The 13,683-nt window shown below is 48.0% G+C and overlaps 2 protein-coding genes across 3 annotated transcripts in view; one reads left to right on the forward strand and one right to left on the reverse strand.

Annotated features, from left to right (window-relative positions):
- The window catches only part of LOC138635691 (sodium-driven chloride bicarbonate exchanger-like), a 34,977-nt gene extending 32,919 nt beyond the window's left edge, over positions 1-2,058 (reverse strand). Inside the window, exon 1 of one of the 2 annotated variants that reach the window (XM_069723296.1) lies at positions 2,038-2,058. The gene's annotated coding sequence lies outside the window, so the exon portion shown is untranslated. The remainder of the gene's footprint in view (positions 1-2,037) is intronic. The other variant, XM_069723293.1, reaches the window with a different exon arrangement.
- A 1,060-nt stretch (positions 2,059-3,118) lies between these two features.
- stk24b (serine/threonine kinase 24b (STE20 homolog, yeast)) lies at positions 3,119-12,459 on the forward strand. Its single transcript, XM_069723302.1, has 11 exons — positions 3,119-3,184; positions 5,425-5,655; positions 6,233-6,289; positions 6,982-7,090; positions 7,299-7,456; positions 8,649-8,834; positions 8,951-9,099; positions 9,303-9,417; positions 9,548-9,616; positions 9,709-9,845; positions 9,953-12,459. The coding sequence occupies exons 1-11, from the start codon at positions 3,143-3,145 to the stop codon at positions 9,981-9,983; spliced, it is 1,284 nt and encodes a 427-aa protein (XP_069579403.1). The 5' UTR covers positions 3,119-3,142; the 3' UTR covers positions 9,984-12,459.
- Positions 12,460-13,683: the final 1,224 nt, after the last annotated feature.

The raw sequence follows: 13,683 nt of genomic DNA on the forward strand, positions 1-13,683 counted from the left end.
CGAGAAAGAAACACCCCCCCCCCCCCCCCCCCCCCCCCCCCCCCCCCCCCCCCCCCCCCCCCCCCCCCCCCCCCCCCCCCCCCCCCCCCCCCCCCCCCCCCCCCCCCCCCCCCCCCCCTGCTTACCAAAAAAAAAAAAAAAAAAAAAAAATGAAAAATGAAAAGAAAAAGAAACAGCGAGAGCGGCTTCTTTTTTCCTCGGTTGGATTTCGGTCTCTTCTCCTTCTTCCTTCTTTTTTATTTATTTATTTATTTATTTGGGGTTTTGTTTTGATCCCCTCGCCAGTCACATTCACCGGCCCGGGTTATTTCCCTCAAATGGAGGTAGCGAAAGCGATGTCTCGTCCTGCCCTACATAATTTACGCATGAAGGAGGGAGGTAGTGCTTTTTCCCATCACACGCGCCTTTCAGCCCCGCGACGCCGCCGACGACGACGATGATGATGATGATGATGATGATGAAGTGTGTGCGCAGACTTTTTATGCAGGAAATTCATTTGTGTGTGTGTGTGTGTGTGTGTGTGTGTGTGTGTGTGTGTGGGTGGGTGGGTGGGGGGCACCCCCCCCCTCCTCTAATGAATAGGGCATCAATATGGGCATTAAACTGGGGGGCTGGGGAGGGGGGGACCGTGCAAACCACATCAATATGATCTATAACGAGGTCATATTCATCTTTGGCCAGTAATAACGTGTTTGTGTCACCCATGTGGGTATTCTCCGCCACATGCGCGCGCAACACGCGCAAGGCCCTTCCTTTTGTTCGGAGGAAAATAATAATAATCAGCCGCGTCGCGCTCGCGCCACCGAGCTCTAAATATAGCCCCGCATGTAATCGCGTGATATTGTGTCAAAACGTTAACCGGCCGAGGCGCTCCGCGGAACATCTCGTCACCCCCCCACCCCCCCTACACCCCGTCTTTTAGCTGCAGCACGCGACGATGCGCCGGCACGAGCCGAGTCGTGGGATTTTACACAAAGACGACCCGCCGCCGCAGGTTTATACGCGGGCGCCCTCTGCTGGCGACACGCGCGAAACGTCTGAGGTGGGCCTTTAAATAGCCTCGGCTGGGCATGAAAAAAAAACAAACAAAGCAAACATTGGTATTTCATTTAGCCCGTAATGCAATCGCGTTATCTCACTTCAGGGGTACAGCAATATAGCGCAATTTAATGAATGTCAGCACGAGAGAAGAAATCGATCCGTCACGCTGTGATAAAGTTAGTGGATTAATGCAAGATTACCAAGCTGCGGGGCGAGGCCTCCGGGGAGTCCCCGACGGGCTTTCGACAAGGTCCCGTTGCAAAATAGGAGAAGCGAGTTGAAGTCGTTTTGAAGATTAAAGTTGTAGCTATAAATATGTGATAAAATAAATAAATAAATAAAAAATTTGGTCTGAATGGCAGGTGAACAAATAAGGACTAAAATCTCACTTCCCCTCCGGCACACTTTCGATAGGGACGTATTTACCGATTTAGTTACGTTTTCAGACGAAGATTTTGGACAAAATAACTTCAGGAAACAACACATCTAACATAAGGTGACATAAAACTGTTTACAAAGTCATTCAAACACGGACGCTTTAATATTCATAATCTCATAAAGTCAGAAATTCCACCGACAGCTGCTGGACCTCATGGGAAAGAGGTCAAAGTTGTTTTCCCTTCATAAGAAATCGTAGTTGTTGTTTTTTTTACCCCAACCTGAAATAATCCACTATAATCATCGACTTCTCAATTCGTTCTCCTCGTTTAGCCGGTTGTCATGGTTTCGGTGCCCGCTGGATATATTTGACAGCAACATCAAAGGTGTAATACCGAGATTATTCTCGGTATTACACCAAAAAAAAAAAAAAAAACAGACCAGTATGTGCATGTTTGGATTACCGGTTTGTAAAGTCTGAGTTTATTACTTTAACCGGGCTGCGTAGTTGCTGGTATTTCTGTAGGCCCTCTTTTAATTAAGTATGATTACTAAAGTATTACTTGCAATAAAGTATTTTTTTTATTTTTTTATTATTATTTTATTTTTTTTGCTTACCTCAAGTAGCTTTATACTTTTATGTCCCCCAAAAACAGGGTGGATGAAAAAAAAAAAAAAAAAGGTTCCGGGGTAGGGTTGAGGGGAGGGGGGGTGTTCCTGTGCTCCATCCACCTGGCACCAGCACCTGGGCGGGTCGGACGAGAGGAGACCGGGGGGGGGGGGGGGGGGTTTCAGGATGTTGCCGCTGATCCGGATCCGGATCCGCCCAGCCGAGGCGTCACAGCACCGACAAGATGGCCGAGAGTACGGGACGAAAGTGAGGGGAGGAAACCAAAACACTGGCGAGCGATCCCTTTTGCCGCAGATGCCAGACCTGTAGAGAGCCGCCGGGGGCGGGAGGGGGGGCACGCTCGTGCAAAGCGATTCAAAATAACATCCCCCCCCCAAAAAAACAAAACAACCAACAACAACAACAACAAAAAAACAACAACAACAACAACAAAAAAGACGCGTTTTGTTCCGCGCGCGCGTCGCTCGGCTTCGCCCCGGCGCGCGGACACTCCGTCGCTCGCGAGCCCAGGTTCGTCTGCGTCGGCTAGCCGGGAGCTAACGATGCTAGCCGGGAGCTAACCATGCTAGCCGGGCGAGCTAACCGTGCTAGCCGGCTGACAACACCGTCTCAGCGCTGCCAGAGGAAAGTGACAGTTTGAGAGGAGAAGAAAGAAAGAAAGAAGAAGCTCGTTCCCGCCGCTTCGTTTTCCGGGAGCTAAAAAAAAACAACAACAACAACACAAAAAAAGATCCCCCCCCCCCTCCCCCCCCCTCCTCCCCCCCGAGCTCAGATTGCGGATTTCTTGTTTGCAAAGCTTCAGAGTTAGCATTAGCCAAAACGTCTGTTAGCTTGCTCAGCTGTTTGGGGTGTCTCGAGGAGGAGGGGGGCGGAGGAGGGGGGAAGAGGGGGGGGGGGGTCCCGACAGAGAAAGGAACAAAACAAAACAAAAAAAACAGACTCGTGTGTGCGCGCGTGTCGGAAGGACATATTTCCGTTAAAAGGAAAAAGGGTTACCTCGCTCGAGCTGACCGGGGCGACCAGCGGCGCCGCGACACGGAGCCGTGAACACGAGCGCGAGGAGAGGAGCGCGAGGAACCGGCCGGCGTCGCCATGGCCCATTCTCCCGTTCAGGGTAACCTGCCGGGGATGCAGGTAAACACACACCTCTTCTTCTTTAATGTGTTGTTGTTGTTTACATTTCTTTGAAGAGTTGAGGGTCAACTGTCAGAACAAAATGTTCGCCGTTTTGGGGGGGGGGGGGGGCTCCCTGCTGCGCTTGGGACACCTGCGCGAGCTCACCGGCACGGAGCGTCTCGTGCACATCTGTGGCCGAGGGGGGGGGGTTAAGGGGGGGGCAAACGGTTAAAGAAAACAAAACAAAATAAATGTCCACGCGACGCCCGCGCGCTGTTTATTAACGCCCGCACGAGACCGGGAGAACAGGAAGACGTCACGCGACGCGCGCGCGCGCTACAAACGGCGCCGTTGTCACTGACGCTCACGTGCTGCTCTCATCTTCGGTGCGGGACGACAGCGCGCGGGCGTCGCACCCTTCAGGTTTCACTTTAAGGGGGCTATAAATAGCCTCCGCCGCCGCTATGTTTAGCTCCGTGCCTGTAGGGGGCTCGTTGGGAGATAACGGCTCCTAATTCAATCTAACCTCGCGAGACGGATAAGATCCCTCAAACTAAAATAACTTCCAGGAGGAAAGTTCATATTGCCTGGAGGGTTAACATTAGTACTGGTGGTTGCTTTTTATTTATTTTGTTCTTGGTGGTTTTTTTTTTTTTTTTTAAATGAAACCAGATTAATACAGGTCTCACACACAACCCCCCCCCCCCCCCGTTTTAGTCAGCTGTTCTACGTTTCTTTGAATCTTAAAAAAGGATCTTCTTTGAGGCGTCTGCTTCATTTTTTTTTTTTTTAAGCCGTCTCAAAAAACAAATAGGTCATTTGTTAGAAGTGGTTTCTGTCTGTCGCCGCCGGCCTCTCCGGAGAGTTTTACGTCATTTCTATTTGACTTCCTGCGGGTGGAGGTGGTGGTGGCGGTGGTGGTGGTGGTGGGGGGGGGAGGGGGCGGTTCAAGTTTTTCCCCACAGCGTTGCCACCCCGGGAAAAAGTTCAGAGTCAGGCTTAGCGGATCCGCTAATAAACACTTCAGAGGTCCCACCTAAGCTTTTATTTATTTATTTATTTTTGGGTCCGACAGCTCAAACGAGTTTGAAATCCCGAAGCAGGAGCGCTTGATTTGTCGTTTTTGTTTTTTTTCTTCTTCCCTCTCCCCGTCTCCTCGCGGCCTCCGCAGGAGTTATAATTATGTCTTAACGTTGCATCAGCTTTTTTCTTCTTTTTTTTTCTTCTTCTTCTTCGAGCAGGATGTCGGAGACTTTTCATCGTCGCGTCTCGGCACAAATAAGACTTTTTTTGTGTGTGTGTGTGTGTGTGTGTGTGTTTGTTTGTTTTACGAGTAATCTGCAAAAAAAAAAAAAAACCTCGAGGAAATGGGGAAGAAGGGATTAACGCTTTTCCAGTTTCACCTCCCACGTCCCCGCGGGAGTCTGCGGATGTCGCCGAATTCAAACCGATCCAAATTGAATTGAAGTTTTCTCGTCGTGTTTTGGAGCGAGAAAAAGCATCTAAAGTCACGTGTTTGTCATTTATTTTGAAAACTATAAAACGCCTCAAAGTGTCTCGTTGGCGTATAATTCGTACTGTAACAGTTAAGGGCTTTTAAATGTATAATGTATATCAAATAAAAAAAAAATAAAAGAAACATTCCCTTGCCCCGGGGTGCATTCTGGGATCTGGCGGGAATCGTAAACCTGAATCATATTATTATTATTATTATTATTATTATTATTATTATACACAGAATGGCAGCAACCGTATATGCTGCATCAGCTTTTCCCCTCTTGCAGATACAATAAAGTGAAGCATGTATAACACTGGAAACGGTCTTATTCTGAAAGGGTGTGCGGGAAAGGCCCCTCCCACTTCCCCCTAAATAACTTTAGACGCCTGCCATTGGCTAGTTTACTCCTTGAAGGCGGGGCATTGTGGGTAGGCATATTTGTATGACGTAAAGGTCCAAGTCATAACTTCATAGTAGAGCTGCCACCATTAATTTGACTAATTCGATCGTCCGTCGTGCGAAAAAAAAAAAATTTTTTTTTAATAGTGGATTTTTTTGTTTGTTTATTTTTATTTTTTTAAGAAAAAAAAAAAAAAAAAAAAAAAATCCCTCAAATATGACGAATTTCCTGCTTTTATCCGCTTGCAAACTGAATATTTTGGATATCTTTTCAAACGTTCCTTTTTTGTTTTTCTTCATAAAAATAAAAAATGCGGCCTCCTCCCCCTCTCCCCCGGCTCCTCCCCCTCCTCCCTACCAGAACTCCAGAGCGGACCCGGAGGAGCTGTTCACCAAGCTGGAGCGCATCGGCAAGGGCTCGTTCGGCGAGGTGTTCAAGGGCATCGACAACCGCACGCAGAAGGTGGTGGCCATCAAGATCATCGACCTGGAGGAGGCCGAGGACGAGATCGAGGACATCCAGCAGGAGATCACCGTGCTGAGTCAGTGCGACAGCCCCTTCGTCACCAAGTACTACGGCTCGTACCTGAAGGTGAGCTCCTCCTCCTCCTCCTCCTCCTCCTCCTTCCTCCCTGAATAATTGATTTTTGTCATTTTTTTCGGTGTTCCAAAAAAAACCACCGACTCGGCAACTTCCCGCCGAACCGATAGCCGTCGCCTGACTGCACCGCAGGCCTGTCAATCAAACAGACACGACCCCTCCTCTTCCCTCCCCCCACGTCTTTAAAACGTGTAAAAACACGTCTTTTTTTTATTTTTAAGCCTTATTTTCCAATTAATGACGGATTATTCTTTTTTTTTTATTATTATTTATTTATAAGAGAAGTTAAACGGGAGTTTAAAGGCTTTTTATTTTTAATTTTTTTTATTATTATTATTCCTTCCTCCTGCCAACTTTCCCCCTCCCCGAATAATCCCAAATAAAAAACTGGATTAGCCCACCGAGCCCTTATTAGTGTCACCGGGACTTGTTTAGACTTCCTCGTGACGCGCCGGTCGCCACCTTCACGAAAATAAAAAAAAATAAAAGCAACTGTGGATGACGTGTCTCTGAACGCACCGGAGCCTCTAACGAGCTGCTCTCCTTTTGTTTCCTTCTCCGTCCACAGGACACCAAGTTATGGATCATCATGGAGTATTTAGGCGGCGGCTCGGCGTTAGATTTGGTAAGTGATTCGCTCGTGAGAGACGAGGAAAAACGCCCGAGTTTAAAATGCTTTGAAATGAGCAAAAAAAAAAAAACGCTGACGCTGCAGATTTTATTTTTACGTATTTTAAAGGGGCTCCGTCGCTTCCGGCTTTTATTCGGTCTCTCACTTCCCGTCTTGACTTTTGCTGGGATTTTATAGCAAAACCGAGTTGAACGGGAGTCTGAGGAGGCTTTTTTTTGTTCGTTTTCATTTTTTTTTTTTAGCCGGACCTCTAGTGGCGCTCGGCGGTACTGCAGCTCGAGGCCTCATTTTTCAGACCCGGGAGCCGCGAACGCTTTTACATCCGGTCTGTGACCGCAACCCAAAACATTTAAACTCGCGTGCTTCTCGGAGGGTTTGGTTAATTATTATTATTAATGCGTTTTGAGCGGTTGTATTTTAGGCTTTGACGCGCAACGGAGACATCCGGTCTGGGTTGTTGTTTTTTGTTGTTTTTTTTCACCGAGACGAATCTGAGCTATCGACCCGACTCCTCCGGTCTGAATCAAAGTTGTATTTTTTTTTTTTAGCTCTTCCTCTCGGGCTTCTTTCCTCCCGCTATCGCCTCTTTGTCACGGCGAATAACCCTCCGCCTCCGAGACTCGGCACCGCGGCTCACGCTTTGTTCTTTTTATTCCCCCCCCCCAAAAAAAAAAAAAAAAAAAAAGATGGAGCCCGGAGCTTTGGACGAGACCCAGATCGCGACGATCCTCAGAGAGATCCTGAAGGGCCTCGAGTACCTGCACTCGGAGAAGAAGATCCACCGGGACATCAAAGGTGAGACGGGAGCCGTCGCCGAGCAACCGCGGCGGCGTCGACGCCCGCTTAAGAGTTCGCATTCATTATGGAGGCTCGCTAAAAGGCTTCTTGACAGACTCTAAATAAAATCGCTCGATGGAGGTAAACTGACGGAAGCGCCTGTGTGTGTGTGTGTGTGTGTCTTTCTCCTCCCCCCTCCTCCCCCCTCCTCCCTCCTCCTCCCCAGCCGCCAACGTGCTGCTGTCCGAGCAGGGCGAGGTGAAGCTGGCCGACTTCGGCGTGGCCGGCCAGCTCACCGACACGCAGATCAAACGCAACACCTTCGTGGGCACGCCCTTCTGGATGGCGCCCGAGGTCATCAAGCAGTCGGCCTACGACTCCAAGGTGAGTTCAAAGGCCGTCCGACGACGCACGCACGCACGCACACACACACACACGCACACACACACACACACACACACACTCTTGTCTTTGCGCCGCATTGATTTGCACTCCTCCCGTCAGAGTTGCAGCGGCTGAGCCCATCCCCCACCCCCCTCCACCCCCGGGCTTGCACATCCAAGTGTTGCTGACACCGACAGCAAAAAAAAAAATGTGTTTCTGCTGTGCCGGCGCAAAAAAAAACACCATATATGGCACATCTGCATCACAATACAGCCGACATCATCAACTCTGAATGAGGTCATCGTTAAAAGAAAAGAAAAAATAATAATAATTGTACCACAGCGTCCTTTCGTGGTGAGTACGCGTTGTTGTTGTTTTTTTTGGGGGGGGGGTTTCTTCACGGTCGCCGTTCTCTCACACACACACACACACACACACTGTATATAAAAGTGTTGTTCTCCACTAAAACGCTCCAGAAATATCCCCAAAATGTGCTAAAAACACATCCATTTTTTCCCCTCCCCTCCAGCAGAGGGCGCTCTAACAAATCACCGTCCGGCACGGTTCCCGTTCGACAGGTTGGGGATTATTTAGTTGTCGATCAGGTGGTTAAATATTTTTGGGGGTCGTGGTCACAGACCGGATATGAAAGTGGACGTCCTTTTAGCTGCAGTACCACCGACCGGCCACTAGAGGTCCGGCCTCAGTCAGTGGAAGTTTTTCCGGTTTTGCGATAAAATCCCCTAAAAAAAACAAGTCTAAATAAGTCCCGGTGACACCTAATAAGGGCTCGGTGGGCGTCTGAAGCCGTCTGAGGATGATCCGGTTTTTAATTTGGGATTATTCGGAGAGGGGAAAAGTTGGCAGGAGGAAGGAATAATAATAATAAAAAAATTTAAAAAAAGCCTTTAGACTCCCGTTTAACTTCTCTTATAAATAAAACAAAATTAATCCGTCATTAATTCGAAAATAAGGCTTAAAAAAAAAAGATTTTTTTTTTTTTTGGGGGGGGGGGGTTTGATTGACAGGCCGGCGGTGCAGTCAGGTGACGGCTATCGGTTCGGCGGGAAGTGCCGAGTCAGCAGCTTCGACACCAAAAAAAAAAAAGAAGAGAGAAATCGACGGCTGCGGAAGGTCGAATCTCGTGTTTATGACCCCTCCCTCTCCCCCTCCCCCACCCTCTGCGTCCCAGGCCGACATCTGGTCTCTCGGCATCACGGCGATCGAGCTGGCGAAGGGCGAGCCGCCGCACTCGGAGCTCCACCCCATGAAGGTGCTCTTCCTCATCCCAAAGAACAACCCGCCCACGCTGGAGGGAAGCTACAGCAAACCGCTCAAGGAGTTCGTGGAGGCGTGCCTCAACAAGGAGCCCAGCTTCGTGAGTCGTCCGAAACAGCCCCCCCCCCCCTCCTCCTCCTCACTCTCCTCCCCCCTCCCCCAAAGCCCGAATCGCCTCCTCATCTTCCTCTTCCTCTTCGTCCCCTCCTCCCCCAGAGGCCGACCGCCAAAGAGCTGCTGAAGCACAAGCTGATCGTGCGCCACGCCAAGAAGACGTCCTACCTGACCGAGCTGGTGGACAAGTACAAGAGGTGGAAGGCGGAGCAGTCCAGGACCGCCGAGTCCAGTTCCGACGAGTCCGACTCGTAAGTCCGCCCCCCCCACCCCCGCTCTCTCTCCCCCTCCTTCCCTCCCTCCCTCCCTCCCTCCCTCCCCACCCCGACAACCAGAAAACCCTCCCCACCTTTTTTGTTTACGGTACCGATGACGAGCGGTTTTTAAAAGCGGCGCTTTTAAAAGAAAACAACAACAACAACAAAATTGCTTCAATCCCGTCCCGTCCAATCAGAGAGCAGGACGGCCAGGCGTCGGGCGGCAACGACTTCGGCAGCGACGACTGGATCTTCACCATCCGGGAGAAGGACCCCAAGAAGCTGCAGAACGGGGAGGGGCAGTCGGACCAGGTCGGACGTCACATGACGGAGGGAGGCGGCGGGATGTTTATTCGCCGACTCGCGTTTTTCAAACCTCTAATCCGTGTTTTGTTTTTTTTGTTTGTTTGTTTGTTTGTTTGTCCCCCACCCCACTCCGCAGACAAAAGACATTCCAAAGAGGCCTTATTCACAGAGCCTGTCCACGGTCATCTCTCCCGCGCTGGCCGAGGTAAGAGGATCGTCACGGCGGAGCGTACATTTCTACGCAAACGGGAAGTCTTACCTGACGTGCCCCCCCCCCCCCCCCCTCCCTGTCCTCAGCTGAAGGCGCGGCAGGAGCAGGTGAACGGGAACCCCATGGTCCTGGACGAGCTGAGGGAGGCCATCCTGCTGGCGGAGGAGTCCTACCCGGGCATCTCCGACTCCCTGGTGGCCCACATGGTGCACCGGCTGCAGAGGTAGATTGGCTCCGCCCACATTTTCTTTAAAGCTGTATAAAAAAACAACAACAACAGATGACAAACGAGCCTTCTTCTTCTTCTTCTTTCTCGTCTCCTTTGTTCAGTTTCTCCATAAGCAGGACGTCCTCCCCGTAAAAAGTGACTGGCTCTCTCTCTCTCACCCCCCGGGTGCCCCCCCCCCCCGCTCAACCACCCATCACCACCGCCAAACCCCCCCCCTCCTCCGCAACACCCCCCTTCCTCCGCAACACCACAGCGCACGGTCGGAGGTTGAGCCGTCCAATACCAGCTGACGGCGTTTGACTGACCCCTCCCCGTGTGAGGGAGGAGGAGGAAGAGGAGGAGGAGGGTGGGGGGGGGTCACTAAACAACGGCTGTAAAAATTAAAAAGTAAAAAGAGAGAGAGAGAGAGAGAAAGAAAAGAAGACTGAACTCCAACGTGGAGTAAAAAAAAGAAAAAAGCCTTGCGACGGTGGACGGGACTCCAAAAGAAAAGTCGGAGCGAGGCCGCCGCCATAGACAGCCGACGAAACCTGCTCAACGAGGAGCCAAACCCCCCTCCCCTCCCCCTTCCCTCCACCACCCCCGCCGCCACCACCACCACCACCCTCAGACAGGACTTCAGCCCTGCCCCCTTCTCCCCCCCTTCCTCCTCTTCTTCTACTTCTTAAATGCAGGCGTCACATCCCCAGAACCTCTCGAAGCATGCTTGATGAGCCTGCAGGGGGATATTATCTGTGTGTGTGTGTGTGTGTGTGTGTGTGTGTGTGTGTGTGTGTGTGTGTGTGTGTGTGTGTGTGTGTGTGTGTGTGTGTGTGTGTGTACGTTAAAACTCCCTGTTTAGGCAAACTGCAGCATTCTTAATGAAACCTCAGGTAAAGTGCTTTAAGTGGACTTCGAGGCAAACGGGGGGGGGGGGGGTGCGTGTGTGTGTGGGGGGGTGTCGTCGCCATTGCTGTATATGATTACAAGTTGTCATTGCGGAGGTTGGGGGGAGGAGAGGGGGAGGAAGGAGGAGGGTGAATTCACTGTGTACAAAATGGTCATGCGCAATTTTTGTAGATACCGATAATGTTTAAAAAAAAAAAAAAAAAAACCTAAACAAAAACAAAAAGTAGATATTTAAAGTTTCCCTCGGACAGAAAGAACAGAAAATGCCTTTGCCTTCTCGAGATGCACACGCTCCCGGCATTTCATCATTGCGGGGTTTAGTTTAGTTTTTTTTTTTTGGGGGAGGGAAGGGGGGGCGTTCATCAGTGTTGGTTATTTTCGTTTTCGCTTTTGTTGTCGTTGTTTTTTTTTGTTTTGTTTTTTTCCCCGAAGTGACCGACTTCAAAATCGTCCATTTCAAATCACCTGCTGAAACCATCGGACTAAAACTGATGCTCAAAAAAAAGAAAAAGAAAAGAAAGAAAAACAAGAACGAAGCTCGCTTCGTTTTAGGACGTGTTCGTGCGTGCGTGTGCGTGTGTGTGTGTGTGTGTGTGTGTGTGTGTGTGCGTGTGTGTGTGTGTGTGTGTGTAGTCGGGCGGGGAGAAAAAAAAAAAACTACAAAAAAAACCTGCTACCTGTAACTTAGACGATTAAAAGTCGAGTTTCGCAGATCGGAGAATGAAGGTAGGGGACGATTACTGGGGGGGGGGGGGGCCACTGAACGCTGATATCATGTGAAGTATTATTTTTATCGTCGGCTTGTAATTTCTCCTTTTAGCTGGTGCTTTAGAAACTAAAGTGGAGGCAATCGCATCGCGACACATTTTTATTTTTTATTTTTTTTTGGGCCGAATGAGGAAAAAAACAAAAAAAAACCACAACAGTATATCTCCTCCTCGTTTGTTCCCGTTCTCACCTCCACGCCGTGCTATAGAAAGTGCCATTGTCCTCTTTTTATTTTTATTTTTATTTTTGGTCTATTGCTTTTCACCAGATATTTTGTAGTCATGATTTGCACCTTTATTTTTTTCATTTTTATTGTCAAATTTTCAGACCTTTTTTTTTTTTTTGGTTTTTTTCTTTGCTTTTTTTTTTAGTCGCGCTTCGAAAGTGCGTCGAGTATTTAAAAGAAACCTGTAAGAGTGTGTGTGTGGGGGGGGGAGGGGGGGGGGACAAAAAAAACAACAACAACCACCCGCCACACAAAAACCAACCGAAACAAGTCGCTAATAGCCATGTTTTACTATATATGTTTACTTTTAAGAGTTCCAGAATTTACTACTGTGCTTAAATGCAGCAATAAAAAAACGTTGAGGAGTTGCATCGAGGCGCACTTGTCAACACAGGGAATCGAAAGAAATTAAAGAAATATCGGATATTTTTATAACTGCTAAAGAGTTACGTATGGAAAATGTGGAATGCTTTATGGATACGGGCACCTGCCGCTGGCAAAAAAAAAAAATACAAAATAAAATATCTATACCTTACAGAAAGAAAAAAAAACACGTATGCTACGGAAATAACTACAGAAATGTGTACATTTGGTCTCCTTTATCATAGCTGACAGTTTATAGTACTGTATATAATCTTTGCTTGTGTCATTTGAGAATTCCCCGAGTTAAATGTAAGCTCCTTGTAAGCTTTCAAAGTGACATGAGAAATAAAGATCTAACGCTAACGGACGACTTGGTTTCTTTGTGCTCAGAAATGTTTCGGACTTTGCGGTTTTGAGTGTGAATTCGACACGGAGCTCTACCTGATAAATACATATATAAGATGTAATCACTTCCTGTGATAATAATCATGTTGCACATCGGAAACATTTTAGTCCCGATCTTTTTCTTTTTTTTGTATTTATTTATTTATTTATTGAGCTTAGAGAAGCACGGGGCTTAAAGTTACAAAAATAAATCATAAAAGTGACGTAATTTCCCCACAACAGACAGTCTGTGACTGGTATAGAAACAACGGCCGCGTCAGCCTTCAAAATAAAAGCTGCAGATGCTGTTTAATTCACGTCAATTCAACACACAGACCGACCGGAGGCACAAGTGCGGTCTCTGGCAACGCCACGTGTGTACAGAACTAATTTAACATACAGTATTACGTCATAGTTATTGTGACATATTACGATACAATTCGAACATTTTATTGTGAAGGCCACATTTTCCGCTAACTCCGCCACTTCCGGGTTTTTAATTCGCTGACGAGAAAACAGGAGCGGAGCTTTTCTGGTTGCACGTGAGGAGTTGTTTTTGTTAATAAAGACTTACTTTACGCTTTTAATACTTTCAGCACACTTTCTGATGACGTCTTTTTTTTTTTTTTTGCGGAGTTTGCTTGAATTTGCGTTAATTTACGTGAAACACCTTCCTGTACATTTGGGAACGTGCTCAAAATCAGGAGCTTTTATTCCACGTTGGTCGTAACTGCACGCTCACCCGCGAGCTGAAGTTTGATTGGCATCTGTCAGATCACCATGACGACAGAACCTCCTCCTGCTTTATTCAGAGCCGTTGGACAAAAGATGGATTTTTTTTTTATTTTTATTTTTTTAAAAGAAGCCAATCAGCACGAGCGATCCGATTAAAACGTCATAAAAAAATGATCATTAACGCGTCATACTATAATATGTTCGGCAAAGAAGTCATAATAACCTCATAAATATCTCAAAGCGGGGACACCTGGTCACGACAGGATCGAGGCGCGTGCGTAATATAGCTTAATTAAAGAACTGCAGAACAGTGTCGATTTAAAAATACAAATAAATAAATAATAATAATATTATAATCCATAGCTTTATACCTCGTTTTCCGCGAAGAATTCCACTTTCCGGGTTTTTCCTCTCCGTTGTTGACAACCAAAACAAACCAGCTGGGAGCCACGTGGATAATTTAATATG

Source organism: Brachyistius frenatus, unplaced genomic scaffold, assembly GCF_029030835.1.
Source record: "Brachyistius frenatus isolate BFR_SWC_R1_liver_20210118 unplaced genomic scaffold, ASM2903083v1 Contig_323, whole genome shotgun sequence".
In the NCBI taxonomy this organism is placed as follows: domain Eukaryota; kingdom Metazoa; phylum Chordata; class Actinopteri; family Embiotocidae; genus Brachyistius; species Brachyistius frenatus.